Genomic DNA, 25177 nt, shown 5'->3' with positions numbered 1-25177 from the left:
TCTTCAAATGACAATGTTGCTACAACTCCCACTACTGACTATGCGCAACCAACGACTATACAACTGACCAACAATTTTTACAATTATTTATTTTATTTTATTTTGCGTTTTCGAGCGTTTGTTTTATTGTTCGATTTTGAAGGTAGACCACCAGCCACCAGGTGATCCGTCTCCGAGAAGAGTGGGGATGAAAGGTAAAAATGAACTATACTCACGAACTTCTATATATATCTTGTTGTACCGTGACCAACTGACAGATATAGTAATAGAGACAAAACAAAAACTCTGCACATCAGCTTGTTTGAGTTTCTATACCTACTACCTATACCTATCATCAGTGAGGCCAAGCGAAGCGACACTTGGCCCTCAGTTTACCATTTGTTTTGATTAATTCTCTCTTGGCAGATGAAATTTCGATCAATCTCAAAAATCCATTTGTCGCGCCTCCCGGATGCTCCGATTCAATACATGTAAAAGTGAAATTTGCTGCACCGAATTAGGTGAGATTCGCAAAGATGTGTGGCGCATAGTCTACGAGCAGTTTGTTTATTATCGTGAATCTCTGCAATGATATAGGTACACCACGAGACGTCAAGAGCAACAGACCAGCGGTTGATGTGAAAAGAGGTTCAGAAAAATTTTGCTGGTCAAAAGTCGTCGTCGTCGATGCGGCAGAATGGAATTAGGCCTCAATAACTCACTTCTGGCTGGCGACCAGAGGCTCGTCGACCACATCGTCGGCGAGGTCAAGTCCCAGGGTATCTTCGACCAGTTCAGAAAGGAGTGTCTCGCCGATGTCGACACCAAGGTGAGGCACAGACAGAGGCTAGATAACCGCCTGCATTTGTTTGTTGACTTCTGATTTTTGTTTTTTTGTCAAGTTTGAGAAAAACCAGAATGTTAGTATATATTTATTCTTTTGTTTTTTCATTTTTTATTTTTGTTGCTGTTACTTATTCAGAGTCAGAGAATCTTGTTTGTAAGTCATGTGAGTATGGCGAGTTACTGATATTGCTTTTGGATATTAGCATACATTTTGTACATTAGGATTGAACAAGTTATGCAAATCTTGAAGAGGTTCTTTTCATGTTACTCGATAGGTTTAGTTTTAATTTCAATATAGACACTTGCTGTTTATTTTAAAATCTAGTCAATGTTTGCTTTGTATCTTGCAGAGTTTTTTTTTCTTTAGGAAGTTCTGTCTATTCTTAGATTGCATCTTATGCAGCTGTATTCCATTTTATTTTATCTCAGTACATAAAATGCAATGCATTCTAAATAAGAGTAAAGTAAAATTGTCTATCAAAAATTTGCTTACAGATAAATGCTCTTTAAACCTTATTATTTTATTAACTTGGAAGTGATAGTGTAGGCTCTGTTACACTATCAGCATAAAACTTTAATTTCATGTTTGGTTAGGGCTGATAAATAGCTCAAGTATAACACACCATCTTATTTGATATGTAGATCAGTTCTAGTGATAAAAATTTTGTGTAAGCCAAGTCAAAGTAAGATATTTAATATTATTTAATTGGTTATTTATAATTAACAATAAACTTAAATAAATAGGAATAGACAAATTAAAATATTTATATAATATTATTTATTAACAATAAAAATTATATTGCGTAACTTTTGATTTTATTAATTATTTGTAATATGAAATATGTTCTTATTATTACAACTGATATACAAACGGTATACATTTTATAGTGATCAATTTAAGATAAGTTGATCTATAAATATAAAAAAAACATTTTTGTTTCAATTGATAACCAAAAAAATGTAGCAACTGTCTACGAAATAGAATCTATTTCAACAAATTATTTAAATTATAACTCTCAAACAATGTAAATTAAGTAAAAGAACTAATAGAAACAAAAATTAAATAACTGATACAAACTTTAGTTCATTAGAAGTACTGATACAGTCATACCAGGTATACGTCACATGTGCTTTTGAAAATTGTTATCATAATTTTATTTTTGATTCAATGATGATATATTTAGGTATGAAAAATCTTTACTGATACTCTATTATTTGTTCTAGCCTGCTTATCAGAACTTGAGGACACGAGTTGAAAGTTCTGTCAATTCATTTTTAAACAAACAAACATGGAAAACGGATTTAAACAAAAATCAACTGCGTGAGACACTGCGCAAGCATATACATGAGGCTCCATACTTGGAAGTGGGAGTTGAAAGAATAGTAGATCAAGTAGTGCATCCAAAGGTCTATTCAGTATTCATGCCTCAAGTTGAAGATGTTGTTTATAAATTTTTAGGCATTGAAAGGCCCAAATCACAAAGAAATGGAACCTGTGACTTAAAAGATTTACTTCCCAAGGATTTAGATCCTGTTTCACCAGAGTCCGATAGGAATAGCTTGAAGGACATATCGTTGGAATCCATGGATGAAAATATAGCAGAAACCGTTAATGGAAAAGAGCAGGAAAAGTCAGTTAACACTAATTGTCAAGAAAAAGAACAAGATGCGGAGGATGCTTTGAAGAAAAAGGAGGCGGACTATACAGAAAATGGAGACGACTTACAAATGACAACTAGCTCACCTGTAAAAGCTGTTTTGAACAGCTCATTCAAGTCAGATGAAACAAATAAAACAGAGGAAGAAGAGGAAGAAAGTCCTGTTTTTGAGCCTATCGATAGTGCCAATTTAAATGAATCAAACATGTCGAATGATTCTCACTTGTCTGGTATTTCAGAATTAACAAGTCACAGGTCTAGAAGTCCTGACTTTATGACCGAATTTTCTCGTGACAATTTTGACAACAGCAATCAAGACTCGCAACTTAGTAAAGTATCATCCAATTCTCGCTTATCAATCGTAACAGATTTTGGTTCTTCTAACCATGCCTCAACCCCAGCACCGGAATCTAAAGAAGATTCTAAATATACCAAAGATAATTTTAAAGATGTAAGAGAATTAGATTCTAGTAAAGACAAATTTAATTTTGAGGTTATAAAAGTTAAAGAGAGCAGTAAAAGTATTTCTTCTAAAGAGAGTTCTCGGGATGCTTCTGAGTATAAAGATAGTAAAAGTAAAGAAGAAATTAAGTCTAGAAATTCGAAAGATAAACAGGACTCTAGGACTAACAAAGACAAAGACCAAAATTCTAGAAGGCGGCATAGCAGAAAGTATTCTACAAGCAAGTGTAAAGATAAGAATGAACCTGATTCTCAAGAAATAAGAGAAAACTCAGAAAAAATAAAAGAAAGTAAAGTGAAAGAATCTGAAAAGAAGGATGAATCATCTAAAGAAGTGAAAGATTTGAAGGATTTGTACAAAGAAAAAATTCGAGAATTGCGCGAGAAAAAAGAGCTTAGTGAAAAGGAAAAATTAGGTAAGGATAAAGATTCTTCAAAAGGAAGTAAAGAATCAAGAGAAAAGAAAGATTCCTCTTCATCTAGAGAAAAAGATGACTACAAAAAGGGTCATAAATCATCCTCATCATCGTCATCTCGAAGCTCTAGTTACCACAACAGCAAATCTTCCAAAAGCTCTGAATCAAAAGAATCCAGAGACAAGAACAGTAATAAACGCGATGACCGTCACCATTCAAACGGCAAGAGTGAATCAAGATCGAGCAGTAGAAGCAAAAGAGATTCAAGATCAGAGTCCAAATCTGACAGCCGCAGTAGTGATAGATCAGTAAAGGATAAAAAGCGCCGAGATGAAAAGAAATCAAAATCAACAGATGACCACTCAAGCCTTAGAAAAAACTATAATGATCGCCGTTCAACTGATAGAGATGGTTCCAATGGATCGAGCAGCAAATATTCTCACAAGAGTCCCTATGGTGCTAACAATTCTTCTGGAAAATTGGGTCCTACTACTAACGTTACAAAAGACAACAGCAGGGATCATCATTCCAGTGGTGAAACAACAGATAACATTCATGACTCACTGGAAATGATGTTTGCAAATGATGGCAAAAATTCAGCCAACCACAACTCTAATAATCCACCAAAGAGAGTTGACCCAGGTACTGCAGAAATCTGTCTGCCGCTGAAGAAAAGGCCACTCTTTAACGATGATTCTTCAAGTGAAGAAAGTAAACCTGAGGCTAAAAAGTTGAAGGTCGCAGATAAGAAGGCAGCAAAGAGAAAAATTGAAAAGGATATTTTTAAAATTGACACAGATGTTGCCAGTGTACCAGATGAAGAGCGTGTACAAATCATTGAGGTCCCAGATGAAGATTATGAGAATCCTTATTCTGATGAAGAACCTATTTTATCTCTAGAAGAAACTACAAAGATTATATTGGATGATGTGCCTGTACGTCCCATGCAATCAAAACTATCGGAGATGGAACAATCCATTCGACAATCTTTGAATGAAATGATGGGGGAACACAAATTAAATGAGTCAGAAGATACTATCGCTTCAACCAAGTTAACTCCAGTAATAGATTCTAGTACCCTTCTGGAAACTCTTACTGATGATTCCAATAATGATTCAAAAGATCTGGCAATAGCAGAAAATAGTCAAGAAAAAGCTGAAGATAAAAAAAACGGAAGTTTAAACGTAAACGCTGACGAAGTACAAAAAGATGTTAACATAGAGCAGAATGAAGAAAAAGATACTGACACGCAAAATAATGAAAAAATCAAAGAAAATGTTCAAGTAGATGTGAAAATGGCAGATTACAAGGTAGGAGAAAAAGAACAGTCCGACCAATCTCGTGAAACAAATGTCCAACAGGTAAAATCAGATATTCAGACAAATAAAATTCAATTTGATCAAGAAAGCACTGAAAACGCCGTGATCTTAAATGACGATAAAGAAGAAAATACTGCAGATATAAATATGACAGACGATAAGGAAAGAGAAAGGGAAGAACCCAAAGATGTAGATGTAAAGCAATCTACAACACAAGAAGAAAAGGTTTCTGATGAGGTAGCAGAAACAAGCATTATTTCTAAACCAACTATTGAAAATGTTGATCAAGATGAAGATAGCACAGATGATACCACTGATGAATTCAATGAAGATCATAAATTAGTGATTGATGAAGAATTTGATGAAAAGGAAAGCAATAATGACAATGAAATAAACGTCAGTTCTGAAAATGAATCCACCAATGAAATGTTGACTAAATCACGTAAAAATTATGAGAGTAATATCGAATCGGATAAATTTGAGGAAAGTAAAGATGATGACAAATGTGAGGAACTTGATGTGAGGAAGATAAAAGAAGTTGAACTGCAAGAAACACTGACAGACAAAAGTTCCGACGATGAAAGTATGGACGACGACGATATAAAGATAATAAAAATAAAAGAAGTTGATACTTCTGAAAAACCAGTTGAGTATACTGAGGATGTACAAAAAAATATAAAAGATAGATTAATTGATGAATTGGGCAAACTCAATGAAGATGAGAGCTACATGGAAAAAGCAATTGATAATGAAGTTCTCGAAACGCCAGACGAGGAAAAAATTATTCCTGATTCATTGGCACAAGTTGAGTGCATTGAAGTTGACAAAGATAATGATTTTGAAAAATTTGATGAACATGCGGAAATTATTCAAGTTAATGAAACAGAACAAGATAATGCAAAAGTAAACGATGCAGTCCCTAAAGACGAAAACAATGAATTAAGCCACGACGAGGACGATGATGATGATGATGATGATGATGATGATGATGAAGATAAAAGTAATGAATTAATTATCATTTGCGAAGAAAAAGAAGAGGCAGAACAAGAATTGACTTTGATATTTAACGAAGATTCAAATAATAAAATCAAAGCATCTACGTCATCCAGTAGAATCAAAGTCGACAATAACATTGACACCTTTTTAGAGAAAGAAGAAGTGCAGGACAGCAGAGACCTAATGCAAGACGAGAAAATAGATCAACCAACAACTTCCAAAGGCATGTTCAGTCGCAGTGCCGTGGTTGTATCACCGTTTGAAGAAGACTGTCTTTACCTGGAGAGTCAGCAAAGCAACCAGAAGTACCTGAAGTTCAAAAAGTTTCTAGAAAAACTAGAAGCCGATCCGAATCGTTCTCTCGAAGATATGATTGAAAGCTACGGCGGTGTCGTCGTGTCAGCGATGTCTATGGCAGCACCGAGTGCACCGGTTATTCTAAAGCGAAAGCCCTCAACGAGTCCAATTAGCGATATCGTCGCAACGAATACCACCAATAACAATATAGAGAGTTCAGTAAAGGATAACAGCACTGAGGAAGTTGGGGACGATGCGGTTTCCTCGATGAAAAAACGAAAGGTGGGAAGAACGAAGAAGACAAGTACCAGCAGTTCGACAAGTACAACCAGTCCGCAGTCCCAACAACAACCACTGCAACAGCCGCAACAGCAACCACAGATTGCTATTGTTAATGGAGAAAATTTTGTGATGCCTTTGAGTCCAGATAGCGACGTTTCCGCCAACAGTGATAAAAATGCTGCCAACGTTTTCAAAGATGAAAGAAGGTAGAATGTTATTAACGTTTTGGCTTCCTTGTAGTTTTTATTTTTACTAAAGCTTATTGTGTTAATTTATATAGCTTGCAAAATTAAAACACTTCTCTTTTGCTGTCACCTTTGCAGCCACAGAAGCGGTCACAGCAGAAGCAGTCAACAGCGCTACTCGAGCGATGATCTGTACAAGCCTCGACCACTATTTTCCAGTACCTCGCGTCGCAACCGGCGTTTCAATCAGGCATAGCTACTAGCTCCGAGCCGGTTGCGACATCACTGCACTGCAGTACCGGCCCCATCACCCTCGGCGACAGCCCTGCGCCTTAAGGAGGCTCTGGTCGTGTTGCGAGACGTACTTCTCGAGTCGTCGACACCATCATCCTCAACTAAGCTCAACCCTTACTCCTCCGCCTCGTCCTCTTCGTCTGCTGACGAGTGAGAATAGCTGTCACCACCAGCCGGCTCGGATTCAACAAACCTCGACTTTCAGTGCAATCCCATGCTGGCTGTTATTAGTACTCATTTGTGTCGTGTTGCTTTTTTTATTAGATTTCAATGAGAATCTGTACGCAGGTCTCGAGAGGTGCTGAAGGCGATTACTTTAGAGAGTTGAAAGTGAGAGTTGAGCTTGGTTATTTGTAATGGTCGAGCGAGTGATCGAGCTGGGTTTCATGGTTTCATATGCGACGTTTCAATTTTACGAGAAAATGTGATACTGCCAGTGAAATACCAAGGTATAACAAGCTTGGTAAAATGTCATGAGTTCTTTTGTTTTCTTCTAGAAATAAAATTTGTTTTCTTTTATTCAGTTATATTACTAAAAATTACTTTTTGTTCATTACTTATAATTTTTACTAACACCATTACAGATAATGAAGACAATTGTCATTTTTTCGATCTTGATGATCTGTCAATATGAATGCAGGGAAAAAGTCACTTATGGACTAAATTCTTTGGGAGAAATGACCATACAGCTTTCAAAAACTCTAAAAATTACTTTTTAAATTCAAAAGGTACAGATATTGTTAAAAGCAGGTAAAAGAAATTTATATTAGCTATTATAATGAAATACTAATGAACGTTGGCTCGAATCTTCATTTTCTTTAAATGAAATTGGTGTAAAAAATTGAAAGAGAAACTGATGAACAAAGATGTATTCATACAGATGCACAGATTACACAGCCTAATAGAGTTTTGATGCCTGTAATTAATATTATGTAAATAGAAGTTTACTTGTTTGGCAATGAGCTCTTTTCTTCCATAGATTTAAATAATTTTTTCTCTGCATTCCTTATACTATCTCATTAATTAGCAAAATATGTTACCTATTCACATTTTTTTACATTATTGAGAAGACACATTTTAGTGTTTGATACTAGGTAGCGTTAAGAAAATTTGTTAAAATAAACTGAATAATGAAATGTAATTGTTATGCGTTATTATACAGAGACAAACTTTTTTATAGTTAACATCCATCAGGCTGTTTATATAAGCAGCGTTAAAAAGATTTCTCTGCAAAAGTGAACTATATAGCAATATATGTATATTAAAAAAATATTGTAATTGTATAAAATACATGACAATTTGCTGAGAGAAATTTCTGAAAGGAAATTTTTTGCTTAAAAAATTTAGAAATGAATTAAAAAAGGTTAAAATTAAATTTTAGAAGCTTCAAAGTTCTATGAATAGGAAAAGGAAATTTTTCTCAACATGGCATTGTAGAAGAAAACTTGAATTTTTAGTAAATGATCACGCAGAACACAATTTTCCATATTTTTTACAAAATAATATAGTTTTATCGAAAAAATACCAAAAAATTAAATTACATAATTTGCATAAAACGAAAAATAAAAAAATTATAGAAAAGTATTTTTACAAATCTGTTTTTAAATACAAGAGCACTTGATAATATGGATAAAAATTGTAAAATTTATGATACTTTTTTATCATTTAGTACAAAAGTTATAAATAGCTTTCTTCACTGTAGAATATTTTTTATATGAAAATGGTGATACACAGTGTTTTCAGCAATACATTTTTTAATTGGCCAATTTTATTACTTGTACAATGAAGCTGCATCATTTCGAAAAGATTTGTTTGCTAATAAAGCAATACCTGATTGCATATTTAAACATGGTATATATAAAGAAATTATTCTGCCACTTTTGGAATGTACATATATATACATGCAGAGAATAAAATGTGTACATAAAGACAATATTTTATATACTAAAGAAAATGTGTATTGAAAGTTTAAGCGTATATAAATGTAATCTAGAGTCGTTTTTAATTTTCAAAGTACAATATACATATAATTTTTGTAGAAAATTAGACATGTATGGTATAATTTTAAGATTTGACCTTGCAAATCTTTCACTTGATTAATTAATTTCATCACATAAATGTAATAACGTTAAGTTTTTTCAAGTAAATACAACTAATAATATAACATCATGCATTGTACTATTAATACTTGTGAATTATAGTAGGAAAATGATTAAACGAATTCCAATAGAAGAAGTTTTCTCTAAGCACCTTTTATTTATATGCTAAACCATTTATGGACAGTCTATAGACCATTGTGAGACAACGTGTACGTATACAGAGTTCTACGACGAGTTAACTTATCATAGCCGAAAAGTCGATGCGAGGCTAGACGAAATTTTCGCGTGGAATCGATGAGAAAACCGTTTGGCCTTGGCCAGATAAAGATATACACACGTACACAACATAGAAGAAAAAGCCACATGTGCGATCATAATCGGTCGTGGCACGCAAAAAAGCATTGTATAATACATCATAGATTGTCTGCATACATTATAGATTGTCGGTGAGAGAGTCGACGACTGGCGTCGGCAACCTTGGCACTTAAACTTTGTAAGATTAAGCGAACGAATCCATAATGCAGTTGTCGTCGATCAAAGAACCCGGCAATCGTTTCCGTCGCGCGCTTTTTTTAGAATTACATGCGTAGATCGCGACTGCTACTACACTATTGTTGCGAATTTTCTTAGAGCTGGCGATAGTGGTTTTTTTTTCCTCGCCAATATTTTGATTTTCTAAGAATACATCAGTCGATTGTGCGGCGCTCAATTATTGTTAATACAATGAAGCTATGATTATGCTCGTCGTGTGCGTTCGAGTACGCGCATGATGATGTACGGAAAACTATACGCAAAAGATACAATCGAATGTAGATATATTCGAACTTGTATTTGTAAATCTGCGACGCGTCACTATAATGGCGCACTTACAGGTGCAACGCATCGTTCGAGCTAGTCAATTCAATCTAATGAATTTTGTTGCGAATTAAAAATAGAAATTGCTCGTCTTGCCGTGCACGTACATTTCTACTTGTCATTTGAGTAAACTCGTAGTCATCTTCGATTTGCGTCACAGGTATAACCGAACAGATTTCTTGAATATAATTTGTTCTCTCAAAAAGATATTCCATTTTTGTTCCAAGTTCGCTTGTCGATGTTGCTTTTCACCGTTTATATGTGATAAGTTATGGAATGAAAGCAGGCGGTTCACGTTTGACGTAATCGAAAAACTATAACATAAGTGTCATGCACGTGATTCATCATTATGAAATGGATTTCGACGTATGCGATACGATGATCTACGCTTTTCGCTATATAATATACTAATTGTCGTAGATTAAAATTATAAGTATAGACGTATCGAGTAGCTACGGCTTTTTGTGCCACGTGAGGCACCGATTAATAAGTATAAACAAATAAAACCAAGGATTTATCCGCTTTGTGATTATAGCGAGCGCACTTCGATAAATATTATAGATAAATGAAGCGACACAGCGCCGAGACAGCGATTTTGTTTGTTTCTATAGTCATATCGAACGCGTGCAATCGTATATTTAGCGTACTTTCTAGAATGAAATTTTATTGAAAAGTCATAGGAATAAGAGGAAACGAGAGCTTTCGACAAACAATTGAAAAATATGTTCTCTCACCTTCGCTACACGTTTTATACACAGGCACGATTTATGTATCAGCTCACTAGTTCCATGAATGTGCGTCAAAATTATACTTGTATATTATGTGCGCATACATATACTCCTGTATAGATTTTTCAATTAACTATTTATTTGCCCTTGAGCATGTGTTTGAACTAAGTTTTAACGAAGTTGGAAAAAAAAACTGCACCAAACAATCAAGCGCGAGCTCGAATGTCACTAAATCAATACAATGAGATGACTACGCAACTAGAAGACATAAGAAAAGTCAAGTGTGAGCTTGCAAAAGTTACCGTAACGCACCGCCGCGAAATAAGCGAACGTCGAGTCACTGACCGAATTCTACGCGCGAAAACGTCTCGGTATGCGATACCGATATATAAGACACTATGATGTACATATACTCGTGCGATACCTTATCGAACTCTACGTGACTATCTGTATCAAAGATGAGAGAAAAGGCGCGACGTCATCGGCCATCCCCGCAAGCCTGGAAACTGCTTGACTTTCCTAAAAGGAAATTGAGTATCCATGTACTATCTAATGTTGTCGTATAGACTTCAGATAAATACAATCGCGATTGGGCTTGCAATATTTGTGTTTATATATTTACCTGTAAAATATTTACGTGCTTTGCACGCTGCTTTATACGCGGCTATATCAGTCGGGTCAATCGATGCGGCGGCCGATTGTATTCTACGTGTCGATCTTTGCCGCGCGTGTATACATCCAGCTTTTTATTATACAATTCCACTACCTGATTACGTCTACGTAGGCACTTTAATCCATCTTCCTCTGTCGTATGTATGTGTAATTATATGTGCAATAATTGTTTTATCGGTGTTTTCAAAGTCCGCGCCGATATTGATAGCTGATTGTACATATGCATGGATGGCATTTTTCGGTATATGAGTATTCGAATGGATCGATAGAACGCGTTTATTGATAGCCATAAACTATATTCTCGAAAGGTACTAATGTCGAACGATCACCTCTACAGGATCATTAATAATTTGGTTATAAGCATCCAATTCATAATGGCAATACTGAAAGCCTCTTTTTTACTTCTGTACATTGATTAATCATAATAATATCGTGTATATTATAAAAATATTGATCCATTAGGTGATCCTCAAAAAAGGACCTAGAAATAAGCGTCCGACATCCGTTCATGTTTATAATCGCATATTACACAATGACTGTCAAAAGGCGTCAAGATTTACGCGACCGATTCTCGAAGAATGTAGTGCAACATGTGCTTGCGATAAAATTAAACTCTTACACGAGTATACACACTCGCGGCCGCTATACGTCAGGGTATTAAAAACAGAGCAAAATTACATAAGCTTCAATAGACATCCTGTGTGACAACCGCCGCGCCCTCTGTCAATATAATGTCTATAACAATGAGAGCTTTTTTACAACGAGACTATCTCATTGTCTGTTAGCCGACTCAGATTCCAGAACTAACAGAGTCTCGGATGCACATGAAATAGAGAGGATTTGCATTTTCGATTCGCATATATTTTTAGATTACTCGTGAGGGCTCTCTAATAACTCGGCAAGTCGAAACGTGCGATGAATAAGCCATTATATACATGCGCGGATCGATTTTCTGTAGTGCGACGTCGGTGTGCAAATTGTTATAGTATAACGCTGGTGTGCACACCTCCGGATAGTGCATATAACGATGTTATAATCGGCAGGCGCGGTGTAACGACTCAATTCCCACAACGACATTATTATGGAAACGCAGATTTTCCTTGCTTAAATTAATTCCAAGTTTCTTAATAATCGTGGATCATTAATCTTCTTTTCCTGGTGCGTATAGTGATGTATATAGCTAATTTACATCTGTCTTTTATATCCTTATTTAAGGACGTGACAGAGACATTGCCGATACTTATGCAAGCTTTCCTTGAGCTGTTTTTATACTAGTTCTCTATTTCGTGCATCTGCTCGAACACCGCAATCTAAATATTAGTTTTAAAATAAAAAACTTGACAATAAATAGATATAATTAAACCTCAAGCATAATCAATTATGCAATACCCGATAGGTGCCTATATAGGTACTCGCTGCTCAAGGTTGTTACGAACAAAAAAGAAAAGAGAATTCGCGCTTTACGACGATTTAACGCTTTTTTAATCAGCCTCTCGGAAAAGGCGAAAATATCACGTCCTGAAGATATAATAAACCCAAAGGTGCAACACGCACGAATTGCCTGAAAAAACGCAACAACAACAATAACGGTCTCCGCACGTGCGACGTAAATAATATACATAAGCAGAGAGTCTCTTTCAAAATCTCGCACCAACACAGCTGACGATTCCGCGAACGAATTATTATACAACGTTCTATATATACCGAGTATAGTTACGTGAAATTGTCTCACACTCGCTTTTAAATTGTGCAGCAGTTAAAAGGATAGACGAGTTTCGTACAAGCTCATCTGCTCCGAAAATTCCCGGATTCGCACAGATTCTAACTTAAGTAGTAACAGTCAACCCCGCAAAGACGTGTCAATGCACGGGCTTTATCAAAACAAAAACAAGCGTTGCAGCTCCGAAAAAAAGACCAACGTTGTTGGCAGAAGCAGACCGCAAAATACCCACTCGTGAGGTATACGAAGCACATATAGGTATAGCTAATAACTATATAGCTATAATCTGCCGCCGCCGCCGCCGCCGACGTGTGTGTCGTGATTCGTGCTCGTGCACGTTACGGACCACGTGGTCGCGAAAAGACCGACCGCCGTCCCCTCTCCTCTCGCGCGTGCGCGGATTCTAACCTCTCTCTCTCTCTCCTCGGCGGAATAATTATCTTTTTCGTTCTCTCTCTCTCTCTCTCTCTCTCTCGCTCTATCACGCTTTATTATCTGTCTCTTTCGGCTGCGCGCGCCAACTATTACGTCGCAGTGGCGGCGATTCGCGGACTCTCCTCGCACTGCTCTCTCAGTCTCTCGCTCTCCTCGCCGCGGGCAGCGCGAGCACACGACGACGATACCGCACCGTCCGGGAACGGACCGAGGAGTAGTTTCACAGTAGTGCAAGTCGCGGGGAGAGGAGAAAGTGAGCGAACGAGAGTGCAGTAAAGCAGCGCATTTCATTTCACGACCGAGACGAACCTGTTTTTTTCCTTCGGCGAGCAAGTGCACCTGCGGAAGGTACGTGTGCGGTCGCGCCACGAGGAGCACGCAGCTGGACGCAGATAGCATCGTGTAGGCCAGCAGTGAGTGTCCATGTGTGTGTGTGTGTGCGTGTGCCTGTGCGACTGTGCCGGGAATCATTCGCAACTTTCACGGTATCTTCTCACATGCTCTGCGGATTTTCGGACACTGCTGTTACTACTTACTTGCCACTCGATTTCTACCCGTACGCGAATAACATTTTCTTCTATGCTCTGAGTACTGTACTTCGTTGCGACATATAAGTACTAGTTTGCGCAAACCGACTCCGGTTCTGAATGGCCGCTTTTCCGACGTCGGCTCGTTTTGCTGCCTCAATGGATGGCAATTTCGATCTATTCTGCAGAGACTGTCTCGAAATCAGTGTGCCTATTCTCGCGTTTTGGAGTTGTATGGCTTTTAATGTGTGGATTAATGCTTCCAGGTGCTGAGCTCAAGAGGCTGTAAATCTGGAGTCTGAAGAGCTGCATCTCTCAGGATGAATGCAGATGACTACGAGAGCCTGCCGACCCAGTCGGTGGGTGTACACATGATGGCTGGAGCCTGTGCCGGAGTTATGGAGCACTGTGTCATGTACTCAGTCGATAGCGTTAAGGTAAAGAGCCCGCGGGGACATTACTATCAAGCTGCTCTCTCAATTGAACCAGGGTTTAAAAATAAACGTTATCTAATAGTCAGATGTCTTCTGACTATGTAATTTTCTTCTGATTCAACAATTTGGTCGATATTTGTTTCGCAACTGATGAGAATCTAGATTGGAAATCATAATTTATGTCAGCTTATTCAGCTTTTCTGGAAATGAAGGCACATGTGATAAGAGTCGTTCATCTTTGCAATGATTTCATAGCTGTATTTCAGAGCTGCAACTATACAATGTATCGTGTTCTTAATTGAAGTCAATTGCAGGAATAGCAGACAGGATATTTTTCTAGGAGATTCTTAGATAATGTAATATTTTCAGCCATTACGCATTATGACTATGCTATATAGTCGTCCTTAAATGAATTTGTCATGATCTCAGAGATTACAAGGAATTAAAATTATGTCTCATTCATGAAAGTAAAGCAATTTTCCTGCTAGCCTTCTCAGAATACAATGACACACTTAATATTCATTTTTTTGATCTTTGATAATGAAATGAGGTAAATGTTTTCATAGATTTATGTGTATAGCAAGTTCTTATCGCAATTGCCAGAGCTGTCACGACTGAAAATCAAAAATTTCATGTGGTGTAGTTTATAAACCAAGATTTGAGGTTAGGTTTGCAAAACCCTTACACCTGGGCTTCTGCCTTATGAACAACTGGGTCAAAAGGCGAAATCTATTTTTGCAAAAATGCGTTTCGTTAATTTTGAAAGCAAAATGAAACATTGTTTTCGCTGACTTAAAAAAAACTGTTGTCATAGCTCATAATAATCAGCTACTCTAAATTGTGATTATGCATTATGCAAGCATGATTGTTAAGTATACATGTGCAAGTAGCACTTTGCTACACAATTCACAAATTCTCAATCACTGTTGCACATGATGTGATAAAGCAATCATGCTAAATTTGTATTCATAAAATTGTTGTTTTCCCTTAGCCGCATATTTTTCTCTCGATTGCAGATAAGTTGTAATCTGAAAGTTATTCTTTGCTAGACAAACATGATTCCCTCCAACCACTCTTGAAAAAAAGTATCTCAGTTTCATTATTTATATCTCAATAGCTTGTAAATCTTTCCTGTTGTTCGAGTACATAGTACATAGTAACAATCTAAGAATTTGAATGTGTGAGTTATCAAAGCATGTGCTTTGACAAGAAGTGTTATGTAATAGGTTGGTGTCGGTGCAACAGCAGATTCTATTTCTGAATCTTTGCTGACCACAACCTGAACTAATACTAGCTAAAGAATTGTAATAGGTCATAAACATTTATTTCATTGCAAAAAAAAATTAATAACAACTAAAACCTTTTTTTTATGTCAACATTTTTTCAAATCATCATGAAGCAACATAAGTACCACCAAGGTGATTTCTACTTTGTGTAAAAACCTATTGAGATAAATTACTTTAATCAAAAAATACTTTTATTTAGGATTATACATACGGTTTTATTGTTTTTTCATATTATTGGAATTAAATAATATTTATTGGATTGAAACCATACATAATTTTAGATTTTAATCCTTGATATATGCAAAAGTTCAATAAATAAAGAAATAAAATTCTTGAAATCATGATTAAAATCAACTTTAAATTATTAGTATAAGAAAGAAATACTAATTTCTAAATCAATGAATAACAATGTTATAAGGGATGTAAATTGAGTCATATAACTGTAACACTTCAGTCAGCATAATTTAATAAAATGCAGAACTCATTAACTTCAATAGCCTTTTGTAGTAATGACAGTCAAATGTGTGCAAAAATGCAGGGTTAATGTCACACTCTGTTTTCATTGATTACATAACTTTTTGTAGACAATATGCAAATGTGTTTACATTTCGATATTGAATAAGATGAAATAGATGCTTCGTAAATTAATTTCACTTTATCATAAGCATCATTTCTGAGGTTGAATCTTTGAAAGGTAACTAAAAACTTGTACTTTAAAATTTCTGCAAGTCATATTTTTTAAAGTTTTAATTACAAGCTTAGATTTTTTTAAAAGGTTAATGCTTATAATTATTTTACTTAGATATTAAAAATGTTAATAAATCCGCCATTTGCTGCTGAATTTTTTAATTACCCTAGTGGGAAAAAAATGTTATAAATTGTAATAAATTGTAATAAAACGTAAAAAAAAGTAAGAAAATGTAAGAAACTGTACCTTTTTTTTTGATTTCGGACCTTATTTCTCATACGTTTTTGTACACTTTCTTACATTTTCAGATTTGTTAACTTTTTTTTACATTTTATTACATTTTATTACATATGTTATTTTACCGCCTAATATAGCCAATATATTTTTTTAATTATTAATTTTATAATAACATGTAATAATGCATAAGAAATTGTAAGAAAAAGTAAAAGGATTAAGCAGAAGTTATAATTTTAATTTTATATTCGTATAAAATATATTTATTCTCAGAATTCTAAATCTTTTTATTGCAGACGAGAAGACAGATGCTTACACCTGGACCAGGAGGAGGTGGAGGAATATTAACAGAACTTAGTAACATGATAAGACAAGAAGGCGTATTCAGGCCTTTCAGAGGTATTAGTGCAATGGTTGTTGGGGCTGGTCCAGCTCATGCACTCTACTTTTCATGTTATGAATATCTCAAAGAACAAATGATGAGTACAACGGTATTTTCACACAACCATCACCTTGTATATGCTTATGCAGGAGTCGTATCAACAGTCCTTCATGATGGTGTGATGAACCCAGCTGAAGGTACTAAAATTTATTTTTATTAATGTAACAGGATAAGTGCTCTGGTAAATGAACAAATTGTTTCTGCAAATGACATCAATATATTTGTAATATCTTATTACCATTATCAATATCTGTTGAATCTTTGCAGGATTCGGAATTTTATGAAATCATAAAACTATAATAACTAATTATTGAATATATTTTCTTTACAATGTTCATTTAACATACAAATATTTACAAGTTTAATACTTTATTAATGAAAGATTAGTACTAAAAAAATGTTCATTTACGAAGTCATTGAACTATTGATTATAATTTTTCTTAAACCTAATAATGATTGGTGTAAACTCTGTGTTTCCTCAGTGGTTAAACAGCGTATGCAAATGGCCAATTCGCCATACAGGACCGTGCTTAGCTGTATCCGGCGTATATACGCGACAGAAGGCATAACTGCGTTTTACAGAAGTTACCGAACGACACTGCTGATGAACGTGCCTTTCCAGAGCATTCACTTTGTCACTTATGAATTTACACAGTCAATCACAAATCCACACCGCACCTATGATCCAACGGCACACGTAGTTTCTGGTATTTAATGAATAAGTTTGTTTAAATCCAGCAAATCGTTGATACACTGTTTCGTGTAATTTAAAAAAAATATATCGTTAAAGGTGCGATGGCAGGTGCAGTGGCGGCCACGGTTTCAATGCCGCTCGACGTTTGCAAAACGTTACTGAACACACAGACTGGTGAAGTTCGCGCAACCGGCATGGTGCACGCCCTTGGATTGGTTTACAGGTATTGGGGATTTCCCGGCTATTTCCGCGGCCTAAGCGCTCGAATCGTTTATCAAATGCCAGCAACTGCCATTTGTTGGTCAACGTAAGTAAATTTTTATTCTAAGATGTTTTTATAGTATTTCCTTATTTCCTGATGAGGCATTACTTTGGTTTATTTTATTCTCTCAAGACAAAGTAAAAAAAAATTAGGTAATGAAATTTAATTTCGTAGCATTTGTAAATCGTTCAATCCAAAATTAATGAAATGTTTATTCTATCAGTATCATTCATCTTTTTATGCAATTAATATTGTAAAATTGTGAATGTAGTTGATATTGACATTAAATACAATGGTGACACTTTTCCAGAACTTGTCATCGTATGAATATTATCTTTCTATTTGCAATCTCTTATCAGATATGTGATAACTTCCTATCACATATTGATACATCTTATCTTTAATTATACTATTCGATCTTTTCGTTTAAAAACTTGATAATTTACTCAAATAAAAATCTGTTAACTTCTCAACATTACCATATTAAAAAGAATGTTAAAATTACATACCACCAAAAATTTTTTAATCTTTTAGCACTTATATATTTAACTTAAAAAATTCATGATTAAAATCAAACGTGACGCCGTATTTTGTTATTACTTTTTTTTACCAAATAGATTAGGCAATCTTTTGATTTTATTCAGTTGGGATAATCTAATTTTTTCAATTTATTACTTCTATGATTTTAGGTATGAATTTTTCAAATACCTGCTAAGGGACAACACAAAACTAGCGGTAGAAGCCATAGATAACGAGCCATGCGGAGTCGTACAGAATCAGCGAAATATCGCAAGCAATCCCAGTAATATGAGTAACAATGCTGGTAGTGGTAGCTTTCAAGGAGCAGGTCTCTACTTTAACAACAAACCCTCAACACCTGTCTTGTTCGATGTAACAAGAAGTTAAAACAACGATGTCAACGACGTGTGTGTACATATAATGATCGCCTCTCGAGTGCTGCTATTATATTATTCGATTCAACTCAACCCACAGATAAGCTAGAACGAGCAAGAGCGAAAGGTACTGTTCTCTGTATCTAATTTAACAAAAATGAGAGAGATGAAAGATTTAAAGAAATAATAAACGCGTGAAGTCTTGGAGTGTAATTTTTCTTTTTGATGCATAAAGACTCTTTGGTTGATAGATTTCGATACTCAATGACTTTCTGTATGTTTTCTTTTTTTTAACAAAAATATTCCTGCATAAGATAATTGTTTGAAAAAGAAAATGTTGGACTGTAATTTTTGAAAATAGCGAAATACGTAATGTTTAAGGATTGATCGTTACAAAATTAGCACAGTAAAATAGAAGCGCGAACGAATATTTGTTATGTAATACCGAAATAATAATTAACTCGACTCGCCAGATACGCGAATGACTTTAACATTAGCCGGAATGGAATTCAGAAATAAATTTTTTGTTTTACGCTGTGACACGCTGAGATTGTTAGGCTGGTTATTGTCAGCAGTGTTTAAAATAACACTAACAAATATTTATTAAAAAAGAAAAAGTATAACATTGATAAACAAAATTATTTCTAGAAGCTGTTTAGAACTAAACAAATATATGGACTCAATACAATAAAAAAATATTAATAGCCTATATTTGGACTAGAAAGTAATACGATATCAAAACCAAAATGATAATTGTTATTAAATTTTATCCGGTGTAAATTGCTTTGTAAATGCGAAGACTTGTTATAAAGTCGTCTACATCACTTATAATGTAGGCTCAAGATAAAACAAAGCTACATTGTACAGTTATGAAATGGTAACAATAATTAGAACGTAAATTGCGAAACTCGTAAATGTTATACATAAGTATAAAAAAAATTTATTGTTTTTAAGTAAAAATGAAGGCTTTCATTTCAATTAGTTGATTAGTTAATAACTTTGATCAGGACACTTTTTATCTGTATACAAAATTATAGTCGTTTGGTATAACAAATTCTGTATAAATCTTGAGGTTGTTTTTACAGTATTTTGCAAAATATTTATTAGATTCCAAACAATTACACGTGATTCGGCAAATGTCGGGGCTCAACGGCTTAACACATACTGATCGAAATTGCTTTACTGTATTCTAAAAATTATATGATTTATTGAATATATAATAACCAACCGGGAAAACCTGTTTAAAAAAATGTCTCTTCCTACACAATCTATGTTTTTTAGTATATAGTAGAGCGGATTAAAAATTACCGTACACATACGCACTTATACATATACGTAATATATTTATGAAAAAAATACCATATTCTTATTACTTATTAAAAATAGATCGCATTGAGTTGAGCTGATTTATAGCTCAAAGGCATTTAAGGTGCTCTTGATTATCTCATTTGGACTCTTCGTTTTCTATTTGTTAAGTGAAAAAATACGAAAGAATATTTAAAACGAGGTATTAGAGCCGACTTCGACAAACTATAATGATAGAAGCCAATCCATGTAAGAACTCTGTAAAATAAGCTTAATCCAGTTTAAGTTTAACAGTGGGACGCATGCCAGAACGTCATAATTAATTTGAGAAAGTTTAAGCGCATATTTTAAAACTTTTGTTACAAAGAAAAATGTTATATGCTACGTTAATGTCATTTTAAACTTGTTAAATTTTTTTTCTAGTAATAAGTGTCTTTTGTTACTGAAAAAATGCACGTGTTTCAATAGTGCGTGAGAAAACCAGATTGGTGTTGTTACAAAATGTTTTTTTCCGTTATTTTCTTGGAACTATATCTTTTATACAAATACTGAAAATGAAAAAATAGCTGTGATTTAAAAACTTGAAAAAATCGATTATTTTTGTAAAATGAAAGAAACTTATATTTAACGTGAAATATTATGCAAAAGTAATAAAAGGCACTTTGCATTAGAGTTCTTATATAGCTCTACATCGACATTTTTTTTAATATGCATCGATTTATAACGTTATATATTTCACTGTATTCCACAGTATTGCTTCCTATGGCTGTGATTACTGAGTCAAACACATATGATGTTGACTTTAAGAGGGAGTAATATCATGTGAAAACTCTTTCGTTCACGCCATAAACACTTTGAACGTCATTAGACTCCATTTCCATTCGATCATGTCTTAAATGCTGGCCATTCTCCTTTTGTCAAGGTTGATGATACATTACTGAAGATGAAGTATATTTATCTATACTCCTTCCAGGCGTTCTGCAAAAAATTACATATGACTTTACATAACCACCAACTAGTTGATAGTAAACATACCAACATTTTTATATGGATAAATTAAACGATTTAAAATATATCAGAAAACGAATAAATTTATTGGTTTAAGTCTTAAAAATGTTGGTTTAAAAGAATGTAAAGATAATTTTTTCAAGGAATGGAAAGTATGTGGTTATCTTTTGTGTGATTTTTTGTCTTGGAAGATATTGATTTTGACAACGTTGTCACTCGCCTTACATGGAGGGATCCTTAGGCTATCAACTTACTTATGAATCAAAAGAAAAAAGTTGAAGTCACGAAAGTCTAATATGCATGTATGTACATATAAGATTCATGCTCCCACTTAATTACTGTCTTATTATTACAATATGTATTAAAGTCACACTGAGCAGAAAAATAACGTAGCGCAACGTATGAAATGTAAGAATAATGTAAATAAAATAGTCGTACGAAGTACAAAAAATTACAAATTAATTGTGTGGATTTATTGCTGCCAAATCAATCCTCTTAACCATCCTATTTGCTCTGCCCTAAAAAAAATATTGGCAAGTAGATGTTTTTTCATTGCTTTTCTCAGACATATTTTTAATAAAACTGTATGTACAAATAACAACATCCTTCAATCTTAAGATAAACCAAATAATAAAATACTAAAATTACTGTTGTAATCTGACTTTCTATTATTAGGATTAGAAAGAGTATCATATATTTTTTAGTTTACAGTATATTGTAGTTATGTTAAATTTACAACGTTTTCTGCTGCTATTATTTCTTCAATAGACATTTTTTTTTTTAAATTTGTGTACACAAATATTTGATGTAGAAAAATTTATTATTTACAGTTTAAATTTACATTTTTTTGCCATCTGTAATGTCATATGTTGGACTTTGCAGTTTTAACCAAGCAATGTAAAATTCTATTTTTAGTACTATTAATGCCAGACTTTTTTTAGTGACTACTGTAGGCCCTAAATCAATGTTAGATTGAAATTTGTTTTTAAATTTGCGAATAGAAGACTTTGATTTATCAGCTAAAATTTCTTTTTTCGCTCCAGACATTAACTGATGAAGGTCCGATAATGCAGCAAGCAGATAAAAAGATCTATTATCTTCTTCTGGGCCACTTAATATAGCATCACCAGCTTCTTTTGTTGCCAACACAGTATCTTGATCACCGGACAGTTCTTGATTCTAGAAACAAGTTGGGAATGAATATTTTTTTCAAAAATCTTAATATATAAAATATAAAATATAAAGAGACGTTTCTTACATTTGTGATTTCAAGTAATACATTTTCAATTGCAGATAAACTCTCTTGATATACTCTATTTATTCTCATAGTATCACAGGTACGTAGAAAAACATAAACTGCATCTAATGGGGTGGAATGATGCTCATTATTGAAGTATAAAGCAGTATAAGCATATGCATACACTGCATTAATAATGTTAAACCTGATAAATGGAGAAGCTTTCTAAAAAATTGAAACAAAATTTTTGAATTGAATAAACCAATTAAATAGATATATTAAGTATATTAAGTAGAAAATATTTAAATGACTTACAGAAGTAGACTTTAACGCTGGAACACATACAATTTTTGGACAATCATTTTTATAAGCTTTCTCACATTCAGATTTTTCACTTAAATCTTCTATAAGTTTTTTCTCAGCTGTATAAGTCCACCATGGTTTCCACAAGGGCAATAACTTTTTAGCTTCTCCACTCTTCACTAATGCTTCAAACTCTTGTCTCTCACTTGCAGTAAGAGCAGACCACAGTTGATCAGTATCATCCAAATCAATGTTCTCTATGCGTTTTCCTAAAGGTTCGATCTGTGAATAATTCATGATAAGAATAAAATCTGTTAAAAGATTATAAAATTATAAATGCACCAGTATAAAACTTACATCATCATCATCAGAATCAAGTTCAACTTCTTCATCAAATTCTTCAATTTCATCTTCATTATCCAAAATATGTCTCAATACATCGTCATCGTTCTGTTCATTATCGTGCATCCTTTGGAGCATGTCCAAGGTCTTTTGTTTCATTTGGGGGTCACATTGTTGAGTTTTCAACATTTCCTCCACGCATTGTTTGTAAAAGTTTTCTGAACAGTCCAAGTGAGCTGTAGATTTATAACAATCAAGTGAGCAGTATTCTATGTTACATTTTGGACAAACATAGCGACGTGGTTTTTCGTTGCATCTATAATAAATTAATGACATGTTCATCAGTCACCTGTTATATAGATTTTTGCGATGAAAACTAGTAAAAAGCATTGCTGTTTTGAAATATAAACAACGTCTCTTAAAAGTAATCATAGATTTTATTCTTACAATTTACAAAGCTGATTATCTTCCTTGTCCTCCATCTTCAGCTGTCAATATCTATATAAACTTTTACGACCTTGGCAGTCTTGTTGGTATATTGTTAACGTAATTGTTGCATTTGGAAAAAGTAAACAAGAACCGTAACCTCTAACTTCCACACTATATCTCCCCCAGCTGATGACGATGAGCGACTATCTCTTATATATCCATCCGCAAAATGCGGTCTGCATTATCGACGCTGCGTGAATAATTATATATATAATTACCGATTTTGCGTATGCGCGGTAAATTCAAAAATCGCAAAGTAAGAGCGCTATAATGTAGGTATAATTAGGATAAAACAAATTTTGTATAACACAAAAAGACAATTGAAAAGCGTGTGTGATTCAAAATTGATGATAAATTATTATGGTAGAAGATAGGCAAACCTTACGGGTAAAATCAAAATTAAACAATGTCAAAATTGCGCGGAGGAGTTTGCGACGCACGTTGCCAGCAGTTTCACCAGGAAATTGGAAAAAAGGAGGAACGACTCAAGAATCTTTGGTTCGTCAAAAACAAGCAGCGCCTCTACGAGAATTTAGACGTGAAAAATTTCTCGCAGAATGCCGTCATCGGCAAAGAAGCACAGCAGCAGCAACAGAAGAAAAAGATCGTCCATCCGAGGAGCGATTCTACGGACACTGTACCGATGCCACTGCTCTTGAAACAGCTTATAACAATCTTAGAATAATAACATGATGAAATTTATAGGTTAAGCAGCAAAAGACACTTCCGTCATGGAGACCTCCGTCGAAGGCTGCGGATGTCGATTTGATGCGACCTGTTAAAGCAGCCGTTAGAAACATTTTGCATGTTCCCAAAGACGAGAGCTTCGCTGCGAAAAAGAAGTACTTGAAGGAGAGGCAAGCCACGCATGACATTTTTGTATACTTCTTATTTGCTTATTATTGCTATGGATAATTATCTACTGATACGTATTATGTTGTGCACATTGCAGGTACAAGGAGAAGCCAGAGGACAGATACTACTACCCCTATTGTTCCAGCTGGATGTTCGGTTGGCGGCTCAAGGATTATCCGCCGATTCCGATTTCCGAACACGGGGTTCGCTCCGTCATTCAGTCGTCGTTTTACCGGCGCAACGCATCCAGTATCCAACGTGATCCGGACTGGTACAGGATGTGTCAGACTGGGGATCCTAAGAATTTCAATGAGATATTGACTTACTGAATACGCTGATTACAGACAACGGATGACTATTATCCAGTATTGATAAAACCATACGAAAAATTACAACTTCTTGAATTTTCCTTGTAAATTGTAACGTGTATTGCTTACACAAAGCTTCTATGTTTAATTAGCAGGTAAAAATGCTGTTACAATTAAGAAAAGGAAGAAAAATAAACAAATTGAATAAAACTTGACTCCTATACTTTTATCACCTTAAGTATTTATAATCAACTTCGCGTCAGCAGCAGATTTGTTTAAAATGAAAAATTAAGTATTTTGATGGTTTAAATATCATAGTTACGATCCGCTAAAATAAATTTCCCGCTCTCTGACAGCTATAATACGATCGCAAAAAACATAAATTTTTCGATTTTTTCGCAAGAATCAAGGCTCTTTTTGCAATAAATGTAATCATTTAAGTTATTAAAAATGTCACAGGAGTACGATCTTATCTATTATTATCGATCAAACATAAAAAAAATTCAACTTGCGGCTCGCATGCCGGTTGATCGTTGCCAGTTCTTTCGCGAAATCGTGAAACTCGTACTGGAACTTACCCATACGGTCTCACACACCGTCAGCTCAGTGTCTTCATGACAGCAATCA

At 34.5% G+C, this 25177-nt stretch overlaps 4 protein-coding genes and 1 long non-coding RNA gene across 13 annotated transcripts; 3 read left to right on the top strand and 2 right to left on the bottom strand.

Moving 5' to 3' along the window:
- Positions 1-19: 19 nt before the first annotated feature.
- Positions 20-11017, top strand: LOC100120820 (uncharacterized protein DDB_G0283697). 5 transcript variants are annotated; one of them, XM_032600945.1, is made up of 5 exons: positions 20-194; positions 406-500; positions 577-808; positions 2050-6461; positions 6579-11017. In XM_032600945.1, the coding sequence occupies exons 3-5, from the start codon at positions 677-679 to the stop codon at positions 6694-6696; spliced, it is 4662 nt and encodes a 1553-aa protein (XP_032456836.1). In that variant the 5' UTR covers positions 20-194; positions 406-500; positions 577-676; the 3' UTR covers positions 6697-11017. The 5 variants fall into 5 exon arrangements, with proteins under 5 accessions (XP_032456836.1, XP_001604420.2, XP_016841701.1 ...); XM_001604370.6 differs by having other exon boundaries at positions 64-500; XM_016986212.3 differs by having other exon boundaries at positions 64-500; positions 6536-6672.
- Positions 8971-13102, bottom strand: LOC116417765. Of its 2 annotated transcripts, XR_004228026.1 has the most exons (3): positions 12478-13102; positions 11039-12398; positions 8971-10935 (listed from the first exon to the last, which is right to left on the bottom strand). It is a non-coding gene; the product is annotated as an uncharacterized LOC116417765 (long non-coding RNA). The 2 variants fall into 2 exon arrangements; XR_004228025.1 differs by having other exon boundaries at positions 11039-13102.
- A 171-nt stretch (positions 13103-13273) lies between these two features.
- LOC100120798 (mitoferrin-1) lies at positions 13274-21478 on the top strand. Of its 3 annotated transcripts, none has more exons than XM_001604349.6 (6): positions 13274-13656; positions 14037-14207; positions 16709-16991; positions 17337-17561; positions 17645-17855; positions 18500-21478. In XM_001604349.6, the coding sequence occupies exons 2-6, from the start codon at positions 14091-14093 to the stop codon at positions 18714-18716; spliced, it is 1053 nt and encodes a 350-aa protein (XP_001604399.2). In that variant the 5' UTR covers positions 13274-13656; positions 14037-14090; the 3' UTR covers positions 18717-21478. The 3 variants fall into 3 exon arrangements, with proteins under 3 accessions (XP_001604399.2, XP_008203068.1, XP_016841702.1); XM_008204846.4 differs by having other exon boundaries at positions 13382-13591; positions 18500-21470; XM_016986213.3 differs by lacking the exon at positions 13274-13656 and adding an exon at positions 13696-13799 and having other exon boundaries at positions 18500-21470.
- On the bottom strand, positions 21468-23560 carry LOC100677869 (zinc finger HIT domain-containing protein 2). Of its 2 annotated transcripts, none has more exons than XM_003424693.5 (5): positions 23346-23560; positions 22914-23214; positions 22569-22838; positions 22275-22478; positions 21468-22195 (listed from the first exon to the last, which is right to left on the bottom strand). In XM_003424693.5, the coding sequence occupies exons 1-5, from the start codon at positions 23378-23380 to the stop codon at positions 21854-21856; spliced, it is 1152 nt and encodes a 383-aa protein (XP_003424741.1). In that variant the 5' UTR covers positions 23381-23560; the 3' UTR covers positions 21468-21853. The 2 variants fall into 2 exon arrangements, with proteins under 2 accessions (XP_003424741.1, XP_031788565.1); XM_031932705.2 differs by having other exon boundaries at positions 21818-22195; positions 22914-23134; positions 23346-23532.
- A 5-nt stretch (positions 23561-23565) lies between these two features.
- LOC103315514 (protein ATP6V1FNB-like) lies at positions 23566-24765 on the top strand. Its single transcript, XM_008204886.4, has 3 exons — positions 23566-24024; positions 24093-24244; positions 24340-24765. The coding sequence occupies exons 1-3, from the start codon at positions 23794-23796 to the stop codon at positions 24569-24571; spliced, it is 615 nt and encodes a 204-aa protein (XP_008203108.1). The 5' UTR covers positions 23566-23793; the 3' UTR covers positions 24572-24765.
- Positions 24766-25177: the final 412 nt, after the last annotated feature.

The sequence above is a fragment of the Nasonia vitripennis genome, chromosome 5 (assembly GCF_009193385.2).
Source record: "Nasonia vitripennis strain AsymCx chromosome 5, Nvit_psr_1.1, whole genome shotgun sequence".
NCBI lineage: Eukaryota > Metazoa > Arthropoda > Insecta > Hymenoptera > Pteromalidae > Nasonia > Nasonia vitripennis.
Note: the sequence above shows the minus strand (reverse complement) of the source record. Positions and strands in the feature narration are given on the sequence as shown.

What these genes read in the sequence shown, in the direction of transcription:
- LOC100120820 (XM_032600945.1), top strand. Translation starts at nt 677, where the DNA reads ATGGAATTAGGCCTCAATAACTCACTTCTGGCTGGCGACCAGAGGCTC. An exon ending in TCGCCGATGTCGACACCAAG is followed by an intron (nt 809 to 2,049) that starts GTGAGGCACAGA and finishes TATTTGTTCTAG; the next exon opens with CCTGCTTATCAGAACTTGAG. An exon ending in GTTTTCAAAGATGAAAGAAG is followed by an intron (nt 6,462 to 6,578) that starts GTAGAATGTTAT and finishes TCACCTTTGCAG; the next exon opens with CCACAGAAGCGGTCACAGCA.
- LOC100120798 (XM_001604349.6), top strand. Translation starts at nt 14,091, where the DNA reads ATGAATGCAGATGACTACGAGAGCCTGCCGACCCAGTCGGTGGGTGTA. An exon ending in TGTGATGAACCCAGCTGAAG is followed by an intron (nt 16,992 to 17,336) that starts GTACTAAAATTT and finishes GTGTTTCCTCAG; the next exon opens with TGGTTAAACAGCGTATGCAA. An exon ending in ACTGCCATTTGTTGGTCAAC is followed by an intron (nt 17,856 to 18,499) that starts GTAAGTAAATTT and finishes CTATGATTTTAG; the next exon opens with GTATGAATTTTTCAAATACC.
- LOC100677869 (XM_003424693.5), bottom strand. Translation starts at nt 23,380, where the DNA reads ATGGAGGACAAGGAAGATAATCAGCTTTGTAAATT. An exon ending in GATAATCAGCTTTGTAAATT is followed by an intron (nt 23,215 to 23,345) that starts GTAAGAATAAAA and finishes AATTTATTATAG; the next exon opens with ATGCAACGAAAAACCACGTC. An exon ending in TATTACTTGAAATCACAAAT is followed by an intron (nt 22,196 to 22,274) that starts GTAAGAAACGTC and finishes ACTTGTTTCTAG; the next exon opens with AATCAAGAACTGTCCGGTGA.
- LOC103315514 (XM_008204886.4), top strand. Translation starts at nt 23,794, where the DNA reads ATGTCAAAATTGCGCGGAGGAGTTTGCGACGCACGTTGCCAGCAGTTT. An exon ending in GGAGCGATTCTACGGACACT is followed by an intron (nt 24,025 to 24,092) that starts GTACCGATGCCA and finishes TGAAATTTATAG; the next exon opens with GTTAAGCAGCAAAAGACACT. An exon ending in AAGAAGTACTTGAAGGAGAG is followed by an intron (nt 24,245 to 24,339) that starts GCAAGCCACGCA and finishes TGCACATTGCAG; the next exon opens with GTACAAGGAGAAGCCAGAGG.